The 26,861-nt window shown below is 46.1% G+C and overlaps 1 protein-coding gene across 4 annotated transcripts in view; it reads right to left on the bottom strand.

The window, feature by feature from the left end:
• The window catches only part of ASTN2 (astrotactin 2), an 885,184-nt gene that overhangs the window by 360,111 nt on the left and 498,212 nt on the right, over positions 1-26,861 (bottom strand). For all 4 annotated transcript variants that reach the window (XM_058694362.1, XM_058694365.1, XM_058694363.1 and 1 more), the window contains one exon: positions 2,475-2,625. In XM_058694362.1, coding sequence (XP_058550345.1) covers positions 2,475-2,625 — 151 coding nt within the window. The remainder of the gene's footprint in view (positions 1-2,474; positions 2,626-26,861) is intronic.

The following is a 26,861-nucleotide window of genomic DNA, read 5'->3' as shown; positions in this document are numbered from 1 at the left end:
ATTTGCATGCCCACTGACTGGCTTTAAGACTAGGGCAATTCCTCCTCTCTCTCAGAGGGCCTCACTTTTCTAATATGCAAAATGGAGGGTTGGTTTGCAATACTCTGAAGTAGACAGCTGCTGTCACCAACCCCCCTTTCTGATGCCTGTACCCTACTTTTCCTTGAGAGTCTGTGCCCTTCCCCCAACTCACTACCATGTACTGTAGGTGCAGCTGGCACTTGGCCAAAGTCTCGGGTATGACTGGGTCTGGGATGAGCCCAGTGTTTCCCCTTGACCACAGCAATTGGTACAGTGATGGGCATGAGGATGAAGGTGGCCCAATGAGATGAAGTCCTGTGACTAGAGCTGGAGGAACTAGGAAAGAGATGTTATTGTCCTACAGGACTTACTGAATGGGGACACTGTCCAGTGAATGACATGGTTCGGAGGAAAGTAGAGTGAAGAGAAGACAGATCCCATGACATTGTTTAAACCCCTTAATCCTACTGTGCCTAGACTTCTGTTAGATCCAATACATTTACTCTTTTTGCCTAAACTAGTTCTGAGTTTCTATCACTTATGATCCCAAGAATTATAATAAAAAAGATCTCTAATTGCCCATCCACTTCTGAAGATCTGCTGATCTTTGAGTCTAAAATGTAGTTTAATTGCATTGTCTCAATCTCTAGAAGCTTCTTCTTTGTATTGGGCTCCCAGCCACTGTCTATTTTCCTAGCTGTGGTGCAGGAACATTAAGAGTGGAATGTGTATTCTATTTCCTGTGGTCTCTAGTCCAAAGCAGGAATTCACATCCCTGGCCCCGTTCCTCCCTCCATCCCTTCTTTCTTTCATCCTTGTTTACACAGACAGTTGGGGTGTTAAGTTGAATTGACAGATTCCTGGGTTCTCTCTCAGTTCACTGGGCAGGATAAACTTGAAAAAAGGCAGTTTGTGCTATAAATGATTACAGAGGATATAGCAGACGTAACAGGTGCATGACAACAGTGATGATCCTTAGAACAGAGTGGTCACTTTGCCAAGATGGGGAAGGAAAAGAAGACAAATCTGGAAAGAGATCTACTTGTTTGCTACACTGGTTGGGTGGTTGGGGGAAGGACCTTAGGCAAAAGGATGGCGGGAGCAAAGGCTCGGAGTCATTAAATAGGCAAGTATGTTCAGACAACTACATCGAATTCATTCCACTGGCCTTAGTGTAAAATGAAGCAAAAGGCTGGAGAGGTTGGAAAGGGCCAAATCAAGAAAGCACCGAATGCCAGGTGAAGAAGCTCAGCTTGTAGGGTGACATTTCTCAAATGGGCTTCCATGACACCACTGCCTCCCCATACATACAACACTCATTAAATTGTTACAATTTTACACTCCTGGGCCCTAACCCCTCTGTCGAATCAAAATTACTGGTGTGGGACCCTGAAACCTGCATTTTAAGGATTTTTTTAATTAATTTTTAAAACATGTATTTTGAGCAGGGAGGTGGGGTAGAGAGAGAGGGGAGAGAGAATCCCATGCTCGATGTGGGGCTCGATCTCACAAACTGTGTGATCATGACCTGAGCGAAACCAAGAGTCGGAGGCTTAACTGACTGAGCCACCAGGTGCTCCTGGAACCTGCATTTTAAACAAGCCCCCCTAGGTCATTCCTATGAAACAAACCAGCCAATCTGGGAGCCTCTTCTGTAGGCAACAAAGATCCTCACATACCTTTTTCTGTGTCCTTCTCCCATGCCAGATACTAGAGTTCTATGCAACCAAGTCGGCCATCCTTCTCCATGCCCTTGCTTTGGCCATCCCCACTCTTTTCTTTGTTAAGTTTATTTATTTATTTTGAGAGAGAGAAAGAAAGAAAGAGAGAGCCTGGGAGGGGCAGAGAGAGAGAGAGAGAGAGAATCCCAAGCAGGTTTCGCACTATCAGCTCAGGGCTGCATGTGGGGTTTGAACCCATGAACCATGAGATCATAATGTGAAATGAAACCAGATTCAGATGCTTAACCAACTGAGCCACCCAGACACCCTGCCCACTCTTTTCCTAATGGAAGGTGACTCATCTTTTGAAGCCAGTTCACCACTAACTTCCCCACTTTCTACCAACTTTAAAATCTCAGCTGACACGTTTTCTTCTAGACATCTCATTGACATGGACCCATTGTGTTCACAGAGATAAGACATGCCCTATCTCACTCCCAAATGGACAGTAACCCACCTGAGGCCAGGAGCTCTTAAGGACGTATTGCACATTGGGCCCTAAAGTGCTGCTATTTCATTCTTCCAACACTTCCACAAGGTAGGTTTAATTACCCATTTTACAGATGAGGAAACCAAGGAAGCCTGATGTGCCAAAGAGGACATAGAGGTAGGAGCTATGAGTAGTGTGATTCTCCTTCACAAGCCACCCCCCCCCCCCTCACAGGGAGGGGCCTCCAGAGAGCAGTCTTAGCACCTGGGCCAGAAGCATGTTCATGGGCCAAGGGCACTTACCACACATCCTGAGGAGTCCACCTGGCGGTCAGACACACACTTGAAGTTTCGAGTACAGCCCCCATTGTTCCGAGAGCAGTCACGAACCGGCCCAAAGGAGGACAGCAGGTCGTTGATGGTTTCGAAGTATGTGGACAGCATCGCTTCCTCCCTTGGAGACAAAGGGGATGGTTAAACCCCAGAGACACGTGTATCATTAGATTAAAAAAATTAAATATGCATTCATCACATTTAAGATCATCATTCACGATATTTGCAACCAAGAAAATGACACCAATCCATATCTGAGAAAAAACTAATAAGAAAAAAAAATTAACAGGTATGCCATCATATGACACAATGTTTGTCTACTTGCGATCAAGGGGAATATATTTGGGACGTTGCATTCTTTATTCCATCAATCCCCATAATTTGGGAAGGCAGGCATGAGATTTCCATCTTACGAATAAGCAGACTAGGGCTCAGAAAGTTGAATGTCCTGTTGAAGTCCACCCAGCTTGTAACGTGGCAGAATTGAAGTTTGTGCCAAGTTCCAGCTGAGTCCAAAGATCAAGCCCCTCCCACTATACAACTCTTAACTTACATTACATATGTTTCTACAGATTCCAGACCTCCCCATAGCAACTCTGCAAAACGGGTGTCTTCCTAATATTCCTACTTTTGATATAAATTGAAATTATACAAGGTATCGGACTTACCCCAAATTACCAGCCAATAAATACCAGGGCCAAGGCACAAACACAGGACTGTTTGAATCTAGAACCCCAGAACTGTGTTCTTCATGCTATCGCATAAAAGTGACACCACAGGACAGCTGTTGGAAAGGTCACAGCATTCTAGGCAAATGCATCATTCCTCCCAAATGAGGTTCCCAAGGGAAAACAAGGGACTAGGTACCATAATTTGTGGATCTGCCAAAATTTTATTAGAGGATATACACAGACAGAAGTTTCTGGATGCTATTTTCTGGCAAAAGAGCCCCAAATAAGGATGTCCTAGCACTGGAGTATCTGTGATGCCCATAGGTGCATGAGATTAGTACTAAAGGGACACCATGGACAGTGTGAAGAAGTACGCATTATCCCATGATGTAAGGCTCATGGAATCCAGAAATGCGAAGGAAGGGAGATGCCCGTGGACCATCCTTCATCCTTCTACCACTGTTTTCCTCCATAGGCCTGGAGTTCTAGGTTTTGGTGTCCTAGCTTATTTTCTGTCTCCGGTATGATCCCTTTTTGTGCCATCTTCCATACTGACTGCCAGAGAACTTGATAAATTCCAGCTCTAAATTAGAAACCTCATTGATTAATAATAGTTCTCCATTACTTACAGAAGAAAATCTAAATTAGTTTCCTTGGCATTCAAGGTCCTTCATAATTTGGTTCTGCCTACCTGTCCAGCTCCATTTACCCTGTCCTCATATTCTCTATTGGTGAGCCACAGGTCTCATTCCCTAAACACATAATCTTAGGTTAGGTTCTCTGAAAACAGACTCTGAAACAGTTGCATACAGCAGGTTTACCAAGGATCCCTCTGACATACTCTTAGAAAAGTAACCAAGACAGGAGTGGACAAGGGAGAGGCTGACCTGCCATGTGGTTAATGTACGTAGATCTAAAGCCTCACCTTGTCCTTAGGGGAGCTCTGGAGCTGGGTGGTCCTTTAAGGATTTCCTGATTAGAGGCAAGGGACCAGCCCTCTGCAACACCCTGTTGGCCAGTCACTGGCCAAAGGCTGTCATCTGGTATCCTTGCACAAGGCAGAGGGCAATGACCAGTGAGGAACACAGCTGTGTGGGTCATGAGCCACGGTCCGGGGGATGGGCAGATCAGCCCTGAAGAAGGGATCTGAGCATAGTATGCACCTTCACCTCTCTGAATCTTTAATCATGCTCTTGGGTCTAGGATGCTCATCTCTAACTTTTCTCCTTGACAAAATCCTAAGAATCCTTCAAAACGCTTCAAATCCATCCACCCATCCATCCATTCATGTATTGCATGTGTTTACTGAGTGCTTACTACGTAGCAGGCACTATTCTAGGTACTGCGGATGCAGAAGTGACACATGACAAAGGCCTTCCCTCCATAGAGCTTGCTATGACCTCCTTTGGGAAACCCTCTCTATTTCCCCCAACCAGAATTAATTTCTTTTCCCTCTGAGTACATTGTTTAAATCTATTATCTCATTGATCTTAATCATTGGCTCTATGGTTTCCCAGGGAGACCTTAAGCTTTTTGAGCAAATGGCTCAAGAGTAAACTCATCCCTCTCTGGCCCTCAGGACAAGGCCTGGCAAAAAACCTGTGATAAGCAAATGTTTTTCAGATAAGACAAAGAAAACATTGGAAGGCTTGGATGCAGATTCCACCTATCATTGGTTTCACCAAGGGTCTCTCCACCAGGACACTCCCCTGTCCATCCCCAAGTCTAGGATCCCCTCCCAAGTCTTTCATGATCAAGTCTTTAGTATAGGGACAACAGAGAAGATGGCAAGAGAGCTGCCAGACTATCCCTCATTTCCCAACTTTACACAGAATGAGGTCAGGATGGCAGGTGAATGGGGGAAGAGAATGAACCCGCTCCTGAACTGAGGCTCTTGATAGACTTGCCATTTGGGAATCATGGAAAGAGCTGAGGATCCTGCGAAGACATTAAGGCTATTAAAATATGAATAACCTTAGAGGAAGAAGAAGTGAGAAGTAAAAAGAGGGGATAAAGACAGAGGGAGAGACAGGCTGAGAAAGTGTGAGACCACATAAAGAGATACACATGTAGAACATTGCTAGAAAGAAAGAACTGGATGGATGGACAGGATGGATGGATGGATGGATGGAAGGATGGATGGATAGATGGATAGATGGGTGGAAGGAAGGAAAGAGAGGCAGGAAAGAGGGAGGGAGGGAGGGAGGAAGGAAGGAAGGACAGACAGAGAGACAGAGACACCCAGAGGAGTGTCATATAGAGAGACTAAAAAAGAGGAAGATGAAGGCAGACAAAGTATGTGAAAAGAGAGACAGAAATGAAGAGCTAGATTAGGGAGAAACCGGAGTAAGAAATACGAAGATTTTAAAGGAGAAAACATTAAGGTAAACAAAACAGGGACACTGTGTATGGAGCAGGGGGTGGGGAGGGGAAGGGATGGGGAGGGGTGCAGGAGATGGGCACTGGGACCTGGAAGGAGACAGGCTCAGAAAGAGAATGGAAGAAGAAAAAGACCCTGTGTAAATGGAAGAGAACACACACAGGGACCCAGAGAGCAGTCAGAGAATGACAAAGAAAAACAAAGGAGAAAAGAGAAAAACAAGCAAAAAATGTCACCTTGCAGTGGAACCTGGAGACAGCTCAGGCTGTACAAATAAGGAGGCTGTTAGCTTTTGAAAGGATTGATTCTGCATAAACATCAGTTACATGAGGAGAACATTATTTAAAACACAAAGACCTGACACTGGGGCTGTTACTGAGTCGAGCAGTGATTGTGTCAGGCTACAGAAATGAAGAATCATCCTGCACAAGTGAGAGAAGTAGCTCAAGGCAGACTCTGACATTTTCTTAACTCCAGACTTAATCCCTCATCCCAGCTGCTGAGTCCGGGATTTGGGGTCTGTGGGAGCTTAAAGCTGCCCCAGTAGCCGAGCGCAAAGGATCAAGGGACTAGCGCTGCAGGTGGAGGTGGGCTGGGGTGACAGAGAGATCTGGGTGAGTCACAGCTTTGCCAGAAATTGCCATCAGCACTAACATCTTCATCATCTGTAACTTCCTGAACACCTGCTGTGCATGGAGGGCCATGCTAGGTTCCTTCACTGTGCCCTCTCCTTTGACTTTCACCGTTGTCCTATGACACACATTTTTACTCCTACCACGCAGCTGGAGAGACTAGGTCTTGGGGGGTCTCGTCACTAGCCCTTGTCCACGAGGTGGAGAGGCTGGGGTATGCACCCAAGTGTGCCTGATGTCAGGTCCTGAGCTTCCTCCCATGCCATAGTTGTGCTGGGCCAACTTGCTCTGGGCCCTCGGGATAAGTCAGAGCTCTCACAACAGGAAAGCCCGTAGAAACCTGCGTCCAACCTCTGTGTCTTTGAGGAGGAAGAACCAGAAGGGTAGAACGTATACAGCCTCTGCATATTTCCCAGCACTGCCTCCTGGCCTGTGTACCTGCCACAGTAGCCTCTATCCGTCTTGGAATAAGACAGGGCAACGTGTGTACTCATTTCCTAGAGGTGCATAACCAGTACCATAAACCAGATGACTGAAAACAGCAGCAACTTACTCTCTCCAACTTCTGGAGGTTGGGAGTTCAAACTCAAGGTGTCAGCAGAGCTATGCTTCCTCTGTAGACCCTAGGGGAGAATCCTTCCTGGTCTCTTCAGAGCTTCCCATGGCTCCTGGCAACCCTTGGCATCTCTTGGCTTATAGCCACATCAGTCTAACCTCTGCTTCCACCCTCACATGGCCCTCTTCCTGCATCAGTGTCTTTTCCTCTGCCTACAGTGACACCCTCCATTGGATTCAGCACCTACCCAAATCCATTATGTCCTTATCTCAATCATATTGGCAAAGACCTTATTTCCAAATGAGGTCATGTTCTGAGGATCCAGGTGGACATGAATTTGGGGGGGCATGACTCAACCCACTATTCACAGCTCACAGGAAAGCCCTCAGGCTTACACAGTAGGACAGAGCCAGGACTAGAACCCTCTACTCCTTGGCTCTTTCTCCAGTGCTCCTAACATCACATCAGCCCTTTAAGCTCCAGACTCTGCATGTTACACGATGGTATTTACAAGGCCTATAAAGTCTCAGACAAAGAACCATGATGAAACCACTTCTCCCTCATTGGAGAGGAGAAAAGACCAACTTTCATTAAGTACCTAACATCCCAGGCAGAACAGGGGTTAGCAAGTTTTTCTTTATAGGAATCCATAGTAAATACCTTTGGCTTTGTAAGCCTTACAGTCTCTGATCTAACTACTCAAAGCTGCTTTTGTAATGCACAAGCAGCCACAGAAAATATGCAATGGCCATATGCAAAATGCAATGAATTAGCATTGATATGCTTCACTAAAACTATATGCACAAAAAAAAAACCAGGGCAGGCTGGATTGCTATATCCCTTTTGATTTTTTTTAATGGGAAAACACTCAGGTCAGGGTTGGAGTTAGGATTTGAAGCCAGGTATGCCCAACTCCGGAACACACATTCTTTCTCCTACATGAAGTTTCATCTGTGCCTCAGTATTCTCATCTGTAAAGTGGAAGCAGTATGTTTCTAGCTTCCAACCACATAAGATCGTTGTAAGAACACAATGACATGATATGCACAGAAGCCCAGTGCAAACTGATTCATAATCCATTCATTAAGAAATATCTGGGCACCCACTGCGGGTCAGGTGCTGAGCTGATCATTACTACGGCTCTCCTTTGGCCTCTCCATGCCTGTGCTCCTGCACCTGCCAGGTCTGGACACTGTCCCAGTTGTTTCCAAGCTACTCTCCAGCTTAGGCATCCCAATTCTTCCTGATACTGCTGGTTTCAAAACTGAGTCAACCAGGGGAGCCCGGGTGGCTCAATCGGTTGAGCATCCAATTTCGGCTCAGGTCATGGTCTCATGGCTCGTGAGTCCAAGCATCGGAATCTGGAGCTTGCGTCAGATCCTGTGTCTTCTTCTCTCTTTGGCCTTCCCCTGCCCATACTCTGTTTCTCTCTCAGCATTAAATAAAACATTAAAAAAACTGAGTCAACCAGACACCCCCTCTCCCCCAGGCTGAGTGAGGCTGCCATCCCTGCACTGATTGTTCAAGTGCAAATGCATCACCTGGGCTCCATTCGGCTGAGTCAGCAGAGCCCCACACAGGGTGAGCATCAGGCAAGGCAGCTGGGAACAGTTGCTGACGTGGCCTGCTGTTAATAAACACCTGGAGACGTCTGTGTCACTCACAGAGAGGTGTGAATGGATGACTCAGGGCCCAGACAGTGACAAGACCCCAGGGGGCAGACTAATCATTCTCTAATATCAATGGGCACACTTGTTCCTGAGCATCCATAGAGGGAGGAACCTAAGACAGGCTTCTCAGCTCCAGAAGCATGAGCAGCAGTGTAGATGAGTGGATCTGCAGCAGCTTTGACTCCCGGCTTCACTCACTATGAGATGTTGGGCAAGTCCCTTACACTCTGAGTCTCTACTTTCTCATCTGAAAAATGGGCATATGAGCACGTAGGTGGCAGAACTGGCATGAGAAATAAACCAAACAATATATGCAAAATGCTCCCCACACAGAAAGTGCCCAAAGGCTGGTGGTAATTGGCACCCTCAAAGTTGCACTTGAGAGTGTAAGGAGCCCAATGCAGGAGAAGGCAAGGACCGAGAACTACATGCTGTCCGTTTACTCATTCAAGTTTTTCATGGATGCCAAATCTGTCCTGGGCCCTGTGCTGGTTCCTGGAGCACACGGCAATAGGTGTGACATAGCATATGCTAAGGAGGTAGAAAAACACACCACAAAAGTTAACCTAACAATATAACTGGGGCCACAGGTTCATAAAGAGGCCCCCTTCAGCCAGACCCTGGAAGTGGGAGTCAGACAAGGCTTTTTAGAGGAGGCAGTACTGAACCTGAAACATAAAGGATGAGCAGGAATTAGGCAAAGGAAGAAGATATAAGTATTCCAGGCAGATGGAACAGAATAAGTTAAGGCCTAGAGTCAAGGAAACTTTAATCGATGCAATGAAGCAGGAGGGCTGGGAGGGAGTAGGGTGTGGCAAATGATGGGTCAGGAGGCAGGCTAGGCAAGGTTCTGTGTGCCAGGCCCTGGCAATTCTGGACTTCGCCCTGGGACCTATGAGGTGGCCACCAAAGGGTTTTAGGCAGAGCCTACTTTTACTTAGACTAGTAACATAGGTTGGTATTTGATAAAAATCATTATGGCAATGAAAACAACAATAATAGTTAATGTTTACTGGGCATTCATAATATGCCCTAAAGTGTACCAAGCAATGATTGTGTCGACCTACTTAATCCTCATTAAAAAACAAAAAAACAGGGGCGCCTGGGTGGCTCAGTCGGTTAAGCGTCCGACTTCGGCTCAGGTCACGATCTCATGGTCCGTGAGTTCGAGCCCCGCGTCGGGCTCTGTGCTGACAGCTCAGAGCCTGGAACCTGTTTCAGATTCTGTGTCTCCCTCTCTCTCTCTGCTCCTCCCCCATTCATGCTCTGTCTCTCTCTGTCTCAAAAATGAATAAACATTAAACAAAACAAAACAAAACAATGATGTAAATGATATGATCATCCCCATTTTGTAGAAGAAGAAAGTGAGGCACCATTTTGAGGATGAAGGCTGTTCTGAGGCCAGCCAAAGACAATGTAGGAACAGCCTCAGGGCAGTGGCTGGCATACGGCAAGTGCTTTATAAAGATTAGTTATAAAAGGGTTCCAGGCAGAGGTGAGCTGACACAGGCCACAAGGAGGCAGATTTGGGCTTTTGTAAAACCGGAGTTATTGAGCAATGGGAAGGAACAAGGTCTTACAAGGTCCTGCAGCGGCCCGATGTAGGAACGCAGACTGAGGAGGGATGGCCATGTTCTGGGCTGGTGGTGGGGGACCGTCAAGCCTCCAGGGAGATCTGCACAATCTCATGGTGGTGGGAACAACAACCATGGCTAGTATCTATTGACAACTCAAGACACGAGAGCTTTGACTTCACATGGTCCATCTCATCACTTCTTGCCATAGCCCTGTGGGGTGGTGCTATTCGTACGCCCCTTCTGTCGACTAAGAAAGGAACGCACACACTCACATGCACACACTGGCACTGGCAGAGCTGGGGGCTTGTCCTGTGTCACACAGTAAGTCAGAGTGGCAGAGCCGGGGCTCTGCCCTGGTGGGTCTGACTCTGAGGCAGAGAGCAGTGTCCTGTTTTCCTCTTTAAGATCCCTTCCCAGCTGGAGATTCTGGGGCTGGTGTTACAGCTGATGCTCATCATTCCCCTTCCTCTAGCAATTACGGTTCGCAGTAATTTAGGTCAAGAATATGTATTGCTGTGCAGAGTGGTCTCAAAGCTTCCTGCGTGTGTCTGTGCCTTTGAGTAGCTCACGAGCTTCCTGCACGCGGAGATCCTTCCTCACGTCCCTCAGTGTGCTGGCTGTGCCTCAGCTGTTCAATGAATAAGCACAGGAGGTGGAGGAAGGGGAGGGACAAAGGGGGCCCATCAGCTGTGTGGTCTTGGGGACAAAGAGAAAACGATCGTGAGTGTCCACTGCCCATCTGTGAAATGGGGACAGTAACATTCAGCTCACAGGATTGTGTGGTCAGGACTCGATGAGATAAAAGATGTCAAAGCCCCTCATCTCCGCCAGGCTCAAACAGGGACCTCAACAGGGGGCTGTTGTGTTTTGGAAATGCATTTGTTCATTTCACAAATATTTACCCAGTACTCACTGCTGGGGGTGGGGGGAGCTGCAGGTTCTGTAGGAAGAAAAGAGCAAACAGGACAGGCTTTGTTCTCTTGGAACGTACTGCTTAGTTACCCAGTCACCCAGCAAGTCCTGTCTATGCCTACAAGCAAATCTGGGCCTATGTCTGTGTCTGTATGTCGTATGTCTACGTCTATAATTACAAACGATGATAGATGCTTAAAAAATACGGGGTACTGTGAGAGCATATGGCAGGGGCAGCCAATCTACTCTAGGGAGCTGAGGATGGGAGTTGGGTGTTTCCCCAGAGAAGTGGGGGAAGTGGATTTCCCCAGAGTATCAGGCCCTGAAGCCAAACCAGCCTGAGGCGTTCTGTCACACGAGGACACTCCTAATATGTGACCCGCCCCCCCCCCACCCCTCCACGCACAATGACCATGGAGTCCATCTGATCTTTGAGACCATCATTCCTTGGCAAAAAGCCATCACCTCCTTCTAACTGCTCGGTCATAGGAATTCTTCTCCTCACCCCACCCCCCTTTCTCCTGCCCCTGTGAGTCCCATCATCATATTAAAAAGGAACCATTATTAAAAAGGTTCAGTGACAAATGCTGAGGCTTGAGGATTATTTATTTATGAAATACCCACATGAAGTCATTGAGAGCTTCTAGCAGATCTCATCTCACAGAGAAGCTCATTAAGACGGGCCCAGGGGTGGGAGGGCACTGCGTTCTCAGAAGCAACTGCTCAGAACGCCCAGCCCAGAGAGTGCCTGTTGCCCAGAGAGGGCGGAAGACACTCGTGCCCTGGGATGGCAGTGGGGGCTGCCTGGAGGCAGCAGAGCTCACCATTAGAGAGCAAATGGGGTTGTGTCCTCTAACATAAAGAGCATGAGCTGGCGGCTCCAGGCATGGGATCTGGGTCCGGCTTTGCCTCGCTCTGCTGTGTGTCCCCCCGTGACTTTCTATCCTCCCTGAGCCCCTCAGGTGCCACATTTCTATGACGATTGTGTGATCTCGTGGGGTCCTTCCAGCTCAGATTTCTAATAACATGATGTGGCTTCCCAAAAAGACAGGGTGGAAATGTAAGAGTGAAATAGTGAGAAGAGACAGTACCCGTTGTTTCCATTCTATTGCTCATTGCCGTTGTTTTGCACCTAAGGAAATCAAGGGGCTTATACAATTAGCAGGGAAATCAGAAAGTGTTACCATGTGTTACTATGAAGAAGCCACGGGCTCAAACCAGCCCAGCCATTTATCAGCGAAGAAACATTAACAACTCATTCAGCTTCTCTGAGCCTCCTTTCCTCAAGCACAGGTCATAGACCACAGCACCTAACTCTACCTACCAGGGTGATCACAAGATAACAAAAGCTCCATGAAGGCAGAGCTCGGGCAAGCTCACTGCAGTCCAGTGCCTAGAATGCTATACAGGCTTCCAGATTTTTATCAGAAAGATGAGTGGATGAATGAATGAATTCAAACTTCTGCAAACTACCCCACCCATGCACTCATTTTTATTGTTGTGTTGTTACCAACAATAGCATGCTTTTAAAAGTCAATCCTGAACGTTCCTCAAACCAGAGAACAGGGGTTCTTAACTCGGTGCCCAGGACCCCTCTGCCAATCTGCAGAAGCATATGGGCCACTTCTTAGATTAATGCCTTTAAATGCATTAAAGCAAATGCAAAAAAACATTACAAAAGAAACCATTTATCAAAACAGATTTTTTAAAAGCCAGCTGCAATATAATAATCTATATATGCTTCTTTGTTGACACATTATAAATTTTTTTAAAATGTTTATTTCTGAGACAGAGAGAGACAGAGCGTGAATGGGGGAGGGTCAGAGAGAGAGGAAGACACAGAATCTGAAGCAGGCTCCAGGCTCTGAGAGCTATCAGCACACAGCCCGACGCGGGGCTCGAACTCACAAACTGTGAGATCATGACCTGAGCCGAAGTCGGTCGCTCAACCGACTGAGCCACCCAGGCGCCCCTTCTTTGTTGACACATTAAATAAAAAGATCTAGTAACAGATGTAATAATGACCATAAATTGGAAGTGGTGATCAGCATAAACTATACATTTTTTAAAAAATTTTTTTTAATGTTTATTTATTTTTGAGACAGAGAGAGACAGAGCATGAACGGGGGAGGGTCAGAGAGAGAGGGAAACACAGAATCCGAAGCAGGCTCCAGGCTCTGAGCTGACAGCACAGAGCCCAACGTGGGGCTCAAACTCACAGACCGTGAGATCATGACCTGAGCCGAAGTCGGCCGCTTAACCGACTGAGCCACCCAGGCGCCCCAGCATAAACTATATTTTAAGACATTTGCAACAAATGAAAGATGACCTAAAACTGCACGCGATTTCTATCACTGACAGAGTCACAGGTGCTGTGAGCACACCCATGTCTATAACAGAAGAAAAGGCTAACTTCCAATGAGCGGTTGGCGGAAGTAAAAACGTATTATCTTGCCATGTTATTTCATGGACCTCCAGCATGGACCCCAGGATGAGAGCCTCTGCCTAGACCAACACTTTGATAGAGAAACCTTCTCCCTGAATATCTGCTGGTACGTGAGTAGAACCAGGAAGCTTGGGTCTAGAGAAGAGGAGGAGGGACATTAAAACGCAGCTGTGATCACACTATCTTCCTTCCTGCTGAGCATGTGTGGCGGGGCGAAGGGAGAACAGACTTTGGCTTCACACAAAAATTTCACAAAGCTCTCAAGAGTGTATCTTTGCAGGAGTGACCCCCTCTCTGAGCTTCAGACTGCTCATCTGTGAATGCATCACTGCTGTGCTTCCTCCAGGGTGGCGGGGGACCTTGTGAAATCAACGAGATGGTGCACCTGTGCAAAGATGCAAATGCTAGCCCTTCTCTGTTGCCCATCTGCTCCTCCTGGGGTGAGACTAATTTATTGCAGCCACCCACACTTAGAGCTGCCCCATGTCCCACAGCTGCGATGCATTTCTGCATTCCTTAACACCTACTGGGGAGCAGGCCATCTGCTAGATACTCAGCACCCAGAGGCGCCCAGACAAAGCCCCACCCTCAAGAAGTGCGGAGGCTGGGGCCAGGGACAACAGGATTTACGATATGAAGATGAGGGAACGATTATAGCATAGATGCATAAAAATACATGAGATCCCCAAGAGGAAGCAATGATTTTTCCCTGGCCTGGTTAGGGAAGGCTTCCTGGAGGAGGTAGCAATACACTGGCTCTTAAAGGAAGATGTTTTAAAGGAAGACAATGAGGAGGAGGAGGAGGAGAAGGGAAGGAAGAGGAAAGGATGGGGAGAAAGGCATGACAGGCATCAGAGGATAACACAGAGTAACTAAAATGTGCTAGAGGGGACGGAGGAGTATTGGAGAAATAGGCAGAGAGCCCGTTATTAAACTGAGGAGTGAGCGGGAGTAAAGGTAGCTCATGAGCAGATCTTGTTACCCCATTTTATAGATGAGAAAACTGAGTCTCGGAGTGGGCAAGTCATACATGATCAATACCATGGTTCCTTCAAAGTGGAGCCACAGTAGGAATCCAACCATGTCATAAAGTCCGTGCTCTCCCCGGAGTGTGGCACTGAATGCCACTTCTAGAAGACTGCTTACAGGAATTCTACCCAAAGTCAGAATTGGGAACCAGAAGGCTTTAGGAACAGGGCCTTGGTGATCAGGGAAGCACTGCCTCCCCCCAAAGGCAGCCCTCATTCCCCTTTCCTTGCCTTGCACATTCCATCTCCTCCTCTTCTGTTCCTGGCAGTTCCTTCCAGCCACTAGCCTGCAGGGGATTCCTGCGTGGTGGTGAACGTAGGGAGCGCGTGGTGACGGCAGTGACTCTGGCCTCGTGTCCAGACAGCTGTCACTCTGCAGCCAGGCTATGAGTGGGCCCTGAGGGCTTCTCTCCTGCCCTCCGCATCCCCACCTTGCCAGTGGCCTCTGTTTCTGGCTCCTGTCCCAGCCAGGCTGCCTCTGCCACGTGCCTGCCGCAGGGTCCCAGCGCCAGCACAGGAGAGGGGGAGCCAGTACGTGCCTCCGTCCCAGGGGACTGGCCAGGACCTGGAGCAAGTCCTAGAGCATAGGCGTGCGGAGCATTGCTGAGACAGCGGAGACGTTGCTGAAAAGCAGGAGGACTGGGATAGACAGCAACTTTGTTTCCAGTCTCACCAGCTTCTCCAAAGCTAGGGCATGTTAGTTTCACCCTGCTGACAAATCCCCATTGTCTTTGAAGACTTATTCTTTCCTTCCTTCAGCCAAGCGAAATTAGTCATGTTCTCTGTGGCCTCACTGAATGCTGAGTATGCTTTCTTGTTACTAATAATAGAGTGGCAGCTGCATCACAAGTCCTCCACCTGCACCATGTTCTGCTATGATACTCACAGCATCCCAGCAGGAGACATGCACAACCCCACTATACAGATGCAAAGCTGAGCCCGAAGGGAGGGGCAGAGATTTGCTTCAGGTCACAGGCCTAATCAATTTCAAACCTAGCTCCCGGCTGACTTCAAAGCTGGAGGCATTTTTAATTTCCATGCCATCCCACCATCAATTACAACTCGTTTCATGAAGTCTAAGTGTATATGGCCCACCTCCTCTGTGAGCAACCCAACGGACACATTGGGGCTTGGCCTGGAAAAGGGTATGGTGGATGTCTGAGCACAGAAGCGAAGAAAGGAGGGCTTCAAGAGAGAGGGGGAAGGAAGGAGCGTGGCCGATCTTATTTTCCCACCACACCGTGTGTTTCTAAAGGCAGAAGTTTGTGCACCTGCAGAGCCTAGTACAATGACATTTAACGGGGAGGTGGTGCGTGTTTGTTGAACAGTTTAATGAATGGATAGATGCGTAAACAGACAATATGAGAACTCACTGAGGAATTCCTCAAGGAACGAATACGCTAGCCTGATTTCCTGGCAAATTGGTCTTTAAAAGAATTTGAGCTTTCAAGAGCTGAAGGCTCTCGTGGGAATTACAGGACCAGAGTTTTAGGGAGATGAAAAGATAAAAAACACAGATCAACATGACACTCTCTGCCCACTCAGCCGCTTGGAATGGGGAACTGTTCGTTGTTCAGTGGGTACACAGCTTCAGTTGTGTAAATGAGTTCTGGAGACTGCCATACAACACAGGGCCTGCGGCTGACAAAACAGTGGTGTGCAATTTAAAATTTGGTTAAGCTGGTAAATCTCGTGTTAAGTGTTCTTACTGCAAACAAAGCAAGAGACTAACGAAAACAACGCCCCCCCAAATGAAGGGGCAGGAGGAAGCTTTGGGAAGTGACGGATACGTTTAGCACCTTGACGGTGGTGACTATATACTTTAAATATGTGCAGTTTTTTTCAGTAAATCAATTATATCTCAATACAGCCGTTAATCATTAAAATAAAGAGCCCTTGGAATCTCAAGCCACTAAAAAGGTCATGGTGTGCCCCAGACTTCACTGTTAAAAGAGTTGTCATCAGCCTAGAAATGCTCTCTTGACATGTATGTATCCTTTGAGGTGTCTTCCTTGTACTATCCTTTGTGCCTTGATTACCTCCTGACCCTGTAGGTGGCCACAGCCCTGTGCTCTCCCACCTTCTGGACATGGCCAGCTTCCATGAGGCAGGCAAGTTTCAGGGAGAACTTCAGCAACGTTGCAGGAAGGGAGTAGACAGAAGCCCTGAGGGAAATGTAGGGTAACAGGGACTCCTGGAACTGGACGGCACTTTGTAACCCCAAAATGCTTCCCGGCCAAACCGAACCAGAGCTAGAACAGTGGGGGAGGCATTTTTAAAGTGATGCATTACTTTATTGGGCTGCCACGGTTGTCCCTGGTCTTGTTTCCATTTTACAGATGAACAAACTGAGTCCCTGAGAGGAAGATGGTTTGCTTAAAATTGGACCCCTGATGTTCTGAGCAGTGTCAGTGGTCCACCGTGATGGGACCATGGAGGAGAGACAGTTTGAGAGGTTTTGAGCATAGTTACAGGATGAAATGTATGCGTCCAGGGAAGTGTGTATGGGGAGTGGAGGGGCCCAAGTGCCAGTGAAGGGAAAGAAATACTGGAAAATGCAATTCTGTTCTATAATGCAGGGAAATCTATTCTATAACACAGATGTAGGAAGGAGATAAAACCCCAAGTGGTGTTAGAACAAAGGAAAGAAAGAGATGTTTAAAGAGAATAGTTTGGGGGGCACCTGGGTAGTTCAGGCGGTTGAATGTCTGACTTTGGCTCAGGTCATGATCTCATCGTTTGTGAGTTGGAGCCCCACATCAGGCCCTGTGCTGACAGCTCGGAGCCTGGAACCTGCTTCAGATTCTGTGCTTCTCTCTGTCCCTCCCCTGCTTGCACTCTGTCTCTCTCTCAAAAATAATAAACGTTAAAAGATATATTTATAGAGAACAGTCTGGAACATCAGAAAGCATTCAGGTTCCCAGCGAGAGGATTTGGAGTTGGAATCCCAGCACTTCTAGCTGCCTACTAAAAAAATACTTTAATCTATAGAATGGAAGTTGCAGGCAGGAAAAGGCTGTGTCCAGTCTGTCAGTTACTTGCCAAAAATGTTGTAGTGGATAGTGAATTAAGGTAATTAAACATTAATTAATTTGTTGAACAAGAACTATTGTGACTTTGAAGCATCAGCATTATCTGTAGCATAGTTAAATGAATGGGGTTTTTAAGTGGTGAAAATTCACCAGGTAATTTCCCAGTGATCATTCATAATTATAAGACTGTTAAGTATCCAAAGCCTGAAAGGATGATTCTTAATTTCTTTAGCATCAACAAAATAATTACCCATCCATCGTCCATCCATCCATCCAGCCCTCCACCCATCATTCCATGCATCCATCCATTGCAAAGATACTTACTGAGCACCTGCTATGCCTGTCCCTGTGTTAGAAGCAGAAATGCAGATGATAACAAGCCATGGCCTCTGTCGTCAACCAAGCCCCCAGTCTTAAAGAGCAGAAAAGAAATGGGAAACAGGTCTGCAGGAGTTCAGAAAGAGTGGATGATACTTCCAACGTGGGGTTAAGGGAGTGGGTGAGAGCTGGGTCTGCAGATCGAGAAAGACTTCCACTCTTGGGTCTTTGGTATTTCAAGCTGTGCACATGTATGTGCTTATTCAAAAATAAGTATTCGTTTACCAAAAAAAAAAAAAAAAAAATCAGCAATGATGCTGGGAGGAAAGGAGAAGAGGAAGAGGAGGAAAAGGAAGAAGGAGGAGAAGATTACAGACTGAAAATAGGTCCTTATATTTGAGAATGAAAATCTAAATGTCAACTATTCTCCAGAAGCTTTCCTGTATCTTAATTTGCATTTATTTGGTAAAAAGGTACTAGTTTCCAACTACTCACCAGCCAAGTTAGCAAGTGTTTTTGTTTAGTGATAACTCTCAGTGCTGATGAGGGTAGAGTGAAACATTTATTCAACTTGTGCTGGTGTGAATTGCCAACATTTATGAAGAGCAATTTGGCAAAATATATCAAAACTCCTGAAGTGTTCATACAGTCTGACCTAGTGATCAAAGTAGTACTTTTTAAAGGAGACGTCAGCAATGCAGGTAAAGATGTATCCACAAACACGTTCTTAACGATATCATCAACAACATGGTTACATTTGGAATGATCTAGAGGTACCTGGGTGGCTTAGTCGGTTAAGCGTCTGACCTTGGCTCAGGTCATGATCTCATAGTCCGTGAGTTCAAGCCTCATGTCGGGCTCCGTGCTGACAGCTAAGAGCCTGGAGCCTGCTTCAGATTCTGTGTCTCCCTCTCTCTCTGCTCGCACTCTGTGTCTCTCTCTCTCTCTCTCAAAAATAAACATTAAAAAAAATTTGGAATGATCTAAATATTTCACAGTGACAACGATTGTGAACACTATGGTTTCATTCATGTAAATATTACGTAAAAATTTAAAAGTTAGGATTTCCAGGAACAGCTAACTGTATGGAAAATGAATAATAGTTTAAAAAAAAAAACAAGAAAACATTACATATATACAATGTGCATATAACTGGAACAAAAAATCAAGAAGGAGGTGGAATTTCACTGGGTTGGATTTGTGAAAATGCAGGAAAGACCATGGGGTCGACAGCCCTTAGATGTGTTTATACCATATCTACATTCCCTTCCAGTAACAGCACCCCTGTTAGCTTTATAGAAATTTACACCACTCTCCCCACAGACACATATACCCTGGATATGGTCTTGTAGATGCATCAATCAGAGTGTCTTGCAATCCTCTGGCCTATAAATGAGCAAGTAAACTGAGAATTAGGACGATCAGAGGTTGACCCCTGGAATCTGAATCTTAAGCAGAATGGCATACAGCTTGAGGATCATTAAGGTCGGAAATCAATTGCTTATAAACTATTCATGCCTGTGTACGTTTTAGAAGTTCTTCAAGGTATCCCCATGCGGGACGTCTACTTTGGTTGCTGACTGCTGTTGTAAGCAAGCTGTGGCCAACCACTGGAAGTTTCTGAAGACGGGAATGACATCAACAGCACTGTGTCTACAAGTGGTGAAGGGACATTTCAATTCAGAGCATCTACATTCAGTTCAGTGTGTTCCGAGTTTTACCAACAGAAGATCAAGATGAAGAGTCACGATTTTTGAAGGGTAGTTGGAAAAGGATACGGTTTCAGGCAGTCCTGACCAGCAGAGGTACCCGACTTGTGCCTCCCATGACAGAGACCCACAGAAGGCCTCCATCAAGGTCCCGTCTCCACCTGGAAGAGCATGAGCAAGTGGCAGGAAAGGAGAAAAGGCAGAGAATGTACTTTGAGGCCAATGTTCATTGAGTCACTTGGTAAATTCACTCTCACAGCCAGGCGGACAAGGAGGCAGGCTTTACCTGGAAGCTGTCTGTCTTTACAAATCCAGGGCTGAGCCTGGGGGCCTGTGGAGGCCATAGGGTTTGGGAGAAAGCCAGTGAACCTGGAATCTGAGAGAAGAAGGCTCAAGTCGCCCACTTGCTGCTAAGGTGAGAAATGTTAGTGGCTTCCCTTTTCTGAACCTCAGTTGCCCTATTTGCGATAGGGCAGTTCACTTACTCATATGAAAGCACATTCATTCATTCATTCATTCATCCATCCATTCATTCATTTCACAAATGTCTATCAAGTACCTACTACTGTAAGGTACTTCTGGTTTAGACTTGTGCAGGAAAATAAGGGAAATAGGTTCTTTCCTTATGTCAGAAGGGTGGGTAGGCTGTGGTACTGTCCAGCGAGGATGGGGGAGCTGTGCACTCCTCACTTCTACACTAATCCCCTCATCTCCAGCTTTTAAGGATCTGGGCAGACAACCCCAGGTAGCAAAGAGCCTGATCCTGGCCACAGACACGCTGTCAGACCCACAGTGCCGGGAAGATGCAATTATCCGCCCACAGACTTGCCGTGCACATCTTGTTCCAGACAAGGCCACTGTGTGGCCTGCTGGGGGCTTGGAAAAGGAGGAGGAGTGCAGGGGAGGAGTGGGTGGAGACCATGTTCATGGGCCAGTTACGCGGTCTCTGAAGTACTCAAGTGCAGACCGTGCACACGCAGCGAAGAAGGACTGACCTCGTCTCCAAACTGGGCTCCTTTTCCGGTGTGGGAAATAACTGGACATTTCGGAAATGCCACAAGATACTTACTGAGCATGTAATGCATGTCGCATGTTGCTCTCGGTATAGAAAAGGAAATGGTGTATTTTAAAAAAAAAAAAGTCCCTTCCCTCATAGCGTTTACATTCTGGTAGGGGGACACAAACATGAAACAAATGAGTGAGGGATAAAGAGTTACGGAGCCTCGGTGTTACCAGTTACTGAGGCAGAACGGGGCTAGGCAGTGCTGAGGTGGACTGAGGGGTCCTGTGCTAGTTTAGTAAGGTGGTCAGGGAAGCTCTGTAGGGTTATTAAGACAATAAAATGGGATAATTAATGCGGAGTGATTAACACAGCACCTGGCTTAGAGCAAGGGCTCTGGAAACTGCTGCTGCTGTTGTTATTGTTAATTACGTTCTAAGTCCCTTTACTGAATATGGGGACATTAAGCCTATTTCATAGGGCCGCTGAATAGATGGAATGTGGAAATATATAAAAATAAGTTTAATGACAAATTCAATGAGTGATTATTGACAGCCCGCTATGTTTCAGGGGAGAGAGCCCTAAATACACTATAAATACACAGTGTAAAGCCAGAGGGCTAAGTGAAGGAAAAGAAGGCAGGGACTGAGAGAGAGATTCCTTATGGAGAGAGGCTATGATGTTTTGGAGACGGCGGGTCAGGAAAGGACCACCCGAGGCCCGAGGAGATGACCTATAGCAAGAGCAGGAAGTGCTGGAGAGAAGCAGTCTGGGGAAAGCATGCTGCCAGCGGAGAGAACAGCAAGTGCAAAGGTCCAGAGGCAGGGGTGGGGTTGGCCCTGCAAGGAGCAGCAGGGCCCATATCACAGAGCACCCTAGAGGTGATGGTAAGGACTCTGGGTTTTATTACATGTATAATGCAAAGGCACTGGAGGGTTTTGAGCAGGGTATGCTAATCTGATTTACAGTTTAAAAGGATAACTCTGGCCACTCAGTGTAGGTTACAGTATATATCATCTTATTCATCTATGATGAATGTATCATGAGATCAGGGGTAACATATGCAAAGTATCTGGCACTCGTTCTAAAATAAATATATTCACTACGTGGCTACTATGTGTAGGCTTCTAGGTACAACAGTGTATCTAGAGACGGCCACTACTTCTTGTCCTCACAGATATTCTGATGGTTTTATTGGCACAGTGTACATATTCAATGTTAGTATCACTTGATATTATCTTATGTTTTATTATACTACATGAATAACACAGCATTCATATTTTTATCTCTCTTTCCCCCAAACTGACAGTATTAAAAATTTATCAGAAGATTATTCTTGGGGAAAAGGAAGCAGCAAAACAAAAAATAAAAAGAATGCAAGAAGGAGCAGGGACATGCCCTTTCTCACCACTGTATATCTGCGTATGTGGCTCTGACTTTCCTCTCGAATGACCCTCTGGGGGACTCCTATTCCCATTCCAGAGCCCAGCTCACTCGCCACCTCCTCCATGAAGCCAGAAGCTCTCCATCCACCCTACCATGCAGGCTGAACTGCTGTTTACCTACCTGCCCTGTCGACTTTCCTGGATCCTGGATCCATCTCTATGCAGGCATATCACAGGCCACGTGCATACACTGTTTTGTTCATGACACCATTCTTCCTACTTGTGTGCGTGTATATCCTACTTGTGATGGGCACAGGGCCTGATGCATGGCTGCTGTTATAAACATGTGCAGAAGAAAGAGAAGAAAGGAAGACGAGAGGAAGGGAAAGAGGGAGGGAGAGAGAGAGAGAAGAAAAGGAATCTAGTTCTTTCCTCCTCTTTTTCCAGGTAATGCTAAAGCCCATTTCAGCCAGCAAGTGCTGCGAGTTTATCGATCAACATTTCTGTGGTATTGAACTCAGTTTCTATTGACAGAAATAACTACCACCAAGGCTGGGGGAGAGAGAAACGTGCTGACAGCTAGCAAATCATACCCCTGGTATTGGAGTGCCTGTCTATGCCAAGGGGGACAATCATTAATTTCCTGTTCCTTCACAGTTACATTTCTTGCGTTGACTGACAAGTTCATTTTGGGGACTCATCAGGCCCTTTAGAAATAAACTCCCTACTTATTCCATGTTTCTAACTGCACCTGCCACCCAGATGATCGGCTGGCTGCCTGAGACTCACATAAACATTCCAAATTGCTCTCAACAGCTCAACATGGTAGTTAAAGGAAATCTTCCAGTTTCTGTATGATATAATCAAGAGAACCCACTTTCCCTTGCATCTCAATTCTGTGCACAGAACCAAAAAGGGTTTCATTCACCGCCCGTGCCTCCCCACCTTTAAATCAATGATACCCAAGAATTTAGCTATAAAATGGTTTGTCAGCATGCAGAACTTCCAATTAAGTCGCTTGCAAAAGCTGTGTGATTCTGAGTAGGTCACTTGACCACTCTGGGCTTGTTTTCTTGCCTGTTAAAGGTGGCTCTATAGTGAAAAGGAAAAGGAAAACATGAGGCAACAGGAGTAAACAGATTAAAGCTCTGCAAAAGGAAGGACACTTGCAATATTAACTCATTAACTCTCAAAATGAGTCTCAGGGTGGCCATCCCCCTTTTACAGACAAGAAAACAACATCTCCAACAAAGGAAGTAACCTGTGTCTCGGGCTGGTAAGTGATGGAGTTTTGATAGGGACCCAGCTCTGCCTGAGGCGGCAACTGACAGAAAGACAATTTATCATTCATCTCATTAGTGAGTTTAAAATTCCATTTGGTGCCAGTGGCCTCAAGGTGTGCACAGGTACAACCCAGTTTTCTGCTAGCCTTCACACTGTTCAAAAAAGAGACAACAGGCCCCAGATGGAGTCACCCGGGCTGAGCCCATGTCACCAAAGCAAAACTAATACCTAACCTGACTGCAGTTTTCATCTCCCCCAGGAATGAGATCTTAATGGAAAGTCTGGAATTTTCTGATGAGCACCAATGAAATAATCTGCCTGACAGACTCCTTTGTCACCAAGGCAAAGGTTGCTTTGCTGAACATAATCTTTTTCTTTTCTTCCCATCTGTGACTTCCTTGCCCCATACTCTCTCAGCCTTTACAAACATTTCCTTCTTCTGTAGCTCTTTTGAACTCCTTTGTATCTGCTAGACAGGATACTTCCCTACTCATGGATCATTAAATAAAGCCAATTAGATCTTCAAAAGTACTCCGCTGAACTTTGTTTTTTAGCCATATAAACAAAGCACTTCCGATCCATGGATCCATCGAGAAACAATTCTTTGAGCTCAAAGTCATCAAAGCAAAATTCTTTAGACCCCAAATGCCTGGTGTTGATGTACCTAATGTATTCACTGTTGAGTGAATTCACTGTGTATTCACTGTTGGCTACTGTTTGCTAACAGTAGCCATAGGTACCTTGACATTTGCATTAATATACAATTCCTCTTAAAAACTGTTTATATTTTGAAAAGGTTTTGAATACTTCTAACTATTCACTTAGGCAGGGATTTTCTCCCTTAAAAGACAATGAGCCACATGTGGTGCAGCTTTTGGGCTGACACCCAAGGCATTTTGCTTTCCTTTCTTTACTGGCAGACATTCACTGAATACCTATTGTTCCCTGGCATTCAGTTGCTGTGGCCCTTTCGCGGCTTCCACTAGAGTGGGGAAGGGCCAACCTTAATCCGATGATGCTGTTTCCTATGTGTCAAACAGTGAGTGTGGCCCTTTTGCCCTGCTGTATCACCACGAGTCCAAGAAGTAGCAACCGTGTGACTTAGGCCCATCTTACAGATAGGAAATGGACATAGTGAAGTGAAGGGACATGCACAGTGTCACCCAGCAGGTGAGCGGAGAATCTAGGATTTGAATATGGGCTGTGAGGAGCCAGATGGTGTCACTTGATTGACAGGTGGGCTCTGAGCCATAAGGTGAGCTTCTCACAGGAGGATGACCGGCCCATCTTCTTCTTTTGTATACCTTTGACATTTAGCTAATAAAATACATACATATTTTTTAAAAGTATAGGCTCTGGAGGCTGGCTGCCTAAAGCCCTGTGACCTAACAATACCACCATGGACACTGAGTTGCTGTTAGCATAAAATGAATCAATACAGACAAAGCATTTAGAACTGGTCACATTGTAAGTATTCACGGCATGTTGGCTGTTGTTTTGTTTTTTGATTTTTTAATGTTTACCTTTGAGAAAGAGAGGGGCAGAGACAGAGGGAGACACAGAATCCAAAGCAGGCTCTACACTCCGAGCTGTCAGCACAGAGTCTGATGAGGGGCTCGAACTCATGAACCTTGAGATCATGACCTGAGCCGAAGGTGGACGCTTAACCAACTGAGCCACCCAGGTGCCCCAGCTGATATTTATTGTTAACAGCTAAGATGGAAAAGCCTACAGTGCTCAAAGGGTCTAGCATGCCCCTCCCCACATATTCCTAAACATAAGGCAACCCACCCACCCACCCACCCCCACCCATCTTCGTGGGAAGATTTCAAGAGTTTCTTGATCTGCCTGACTATATAAACTTTGCTTAGAGATGTAAGTGAACCAGTCACAGATCTACTTGGAGTACTTAATTGATTACTTTGATAATACTCAGACCTATTTAAAACATTATATACAATGATAAACACATTTAGAAATACTGCTCTTGCCCAGTGTTTTGTTTGAGCAAAACCACTCTGTTCCAACTCTTCACCGATTATTCCTGATCTAGTATACCTTCTCCAGGCAGTTGTTTAAAAGAAATCAGCTGAGAAAACACCCTTCCTATGTGAGAAAGCCACAACCAAGGGGACAGCCTCCTGTCTGAGGGGCGGCTGTGTGGAGTAAATTCCACCCTCACATACAGACAGACACTTAGGGTTATGGTGGTCTAAGCGTGGATGATCTATTAATGAGGGCAGGGGCTGGTTAAACTGGGTGGGATGCTGGGAGCCTGGTTTGCTGGAAGGAGAGCAGACAGATGAAGGAAAACGTCAGTCCTGCTCAGACCAGGAGGCACTGTACCCAGCTCATCGACTTTTAATCTATTTTTTTCCTAGAGAAGTCATACATTGCTGTTGTAAGGTGTTTAGGCAACAATGGGAAGTAAAAAGAAAAACAAATCCATTAATCCCACCGCCCAGAGAGAGCTACGATTGCTATTTTGCAATCTTTGATCCAAGCATGAACGCTCTTTCCCCAGATAGTCTCCTGGCTCAAATGTCAGCCGCTCAATGTCATCAGATGACTGCCTAATGTTAGGGCTACCAGATTTAGCGCATGAAAGTACAGGACACTGAGTTGCATCTGGATTTCAGATGAGCAGCAAAAAATTTTAGTATAAACATGTCCCAAATACTGTCATTATCCACTGCCGGGAATTCACACTTATCACTCGCAACTCTGGGGTAGCACTGACCAGCCATCCTGGCCCCCTTCCATGGGATACTGACCATGAGCCTCCTCTGTTCTGACCCAGCTCAGGTGCGGTCTAGAGAGGGATCCCAATATGGAAACAGATATTTACCTGCCAGTTTCTAGAAAGGAAACACATGTGCCCCCTTCTGCCCCAGACCTGGGGCTAAGCTGGGCTTTAAATTGATTTTCAAAAGGAAGTGGTAGGTAGGAACAAGGGGTGAATAACTGATATTTGAAGGTGGCCAAAGTAATTGTAAATTGCTCTTTAAAAAAAAAAAAAGAACACAATGACTCTGTTACAATTTAAAAAAAAATAAAAGAGGGGCGCCTGGGTGGCTCAGTTGGTTAAGCCACTGACTACCGCTCAGGTCATGGTCTCATGGTTCATGGGTTCGAGCTCGTGTTTTCAAGCTCTACCTTGGGCTCTCTGTTGTCAGCATGGAGCCCACTGTGGATCCTCTGTCCCACTTTGGATGCCCCTCCTCCGCTCTCTCTCTCAAAAATAAATAAACATTAAAAATATTTTGTAAAAAAAGGAAAAGAAAAAAGCCAAATGGTAGCCGTCACATAATAGGGGCCCGTGCTCTGCTGGGAGCTTCACCTGTCCTTCGTAATTCCAACAACAATCCTGAATCCTCATTTTACAGGAGAGTAAACACAAGTTCAGAGAGGTTAGGTAATTCACCCAAGGTCTCAGTTAATCAGGAGAGAAAGTAGGATTAGAATCCAAGCTCTGTTTGAAACAAACACTCCCACAGCAAGTACAGACTTGAGGCCGGCCAGCAGTTGCCAGGGCGTGAAAGCAGCTGGCTTTTTCAAAAGTGTTATTTATTTATTGCAAAAGGCATTTTACCTCCCTGTGCATTTATGAAAGTGGCCCTGTAAGGAGGAGGCCGGAGCTCTCAGAGACCCAGCACATTCTGAAAGCAAACTTAATACGTGTATTTGTACTCACTAAGCACGGGGAATCGAGTTGTGGCTGTCTCTATTCTTCAAGAGGTGGGGTGGCAGGAGGTCA

This window comes from Neofelis nebulosa, chromosome 12, assembly GCF_028018385.1.
Source record: "Neofelis nebulosa isolate mNeoNeb1 chromosome 12, mNeoNeb1.pri, whole genome shotgun sequence".
In the NCBI taxonomy this organism is placed as follows: Eukaryota; Metazoa; Chordata; class Mammalia; order Carnivora; family Felidae; genus Neofelis; species Neofelis nebulosa.
Note: the sequence above shows the minus strand (reverse complement) of the source record. Positions and strands in the feature narration are given on the sequence as shown.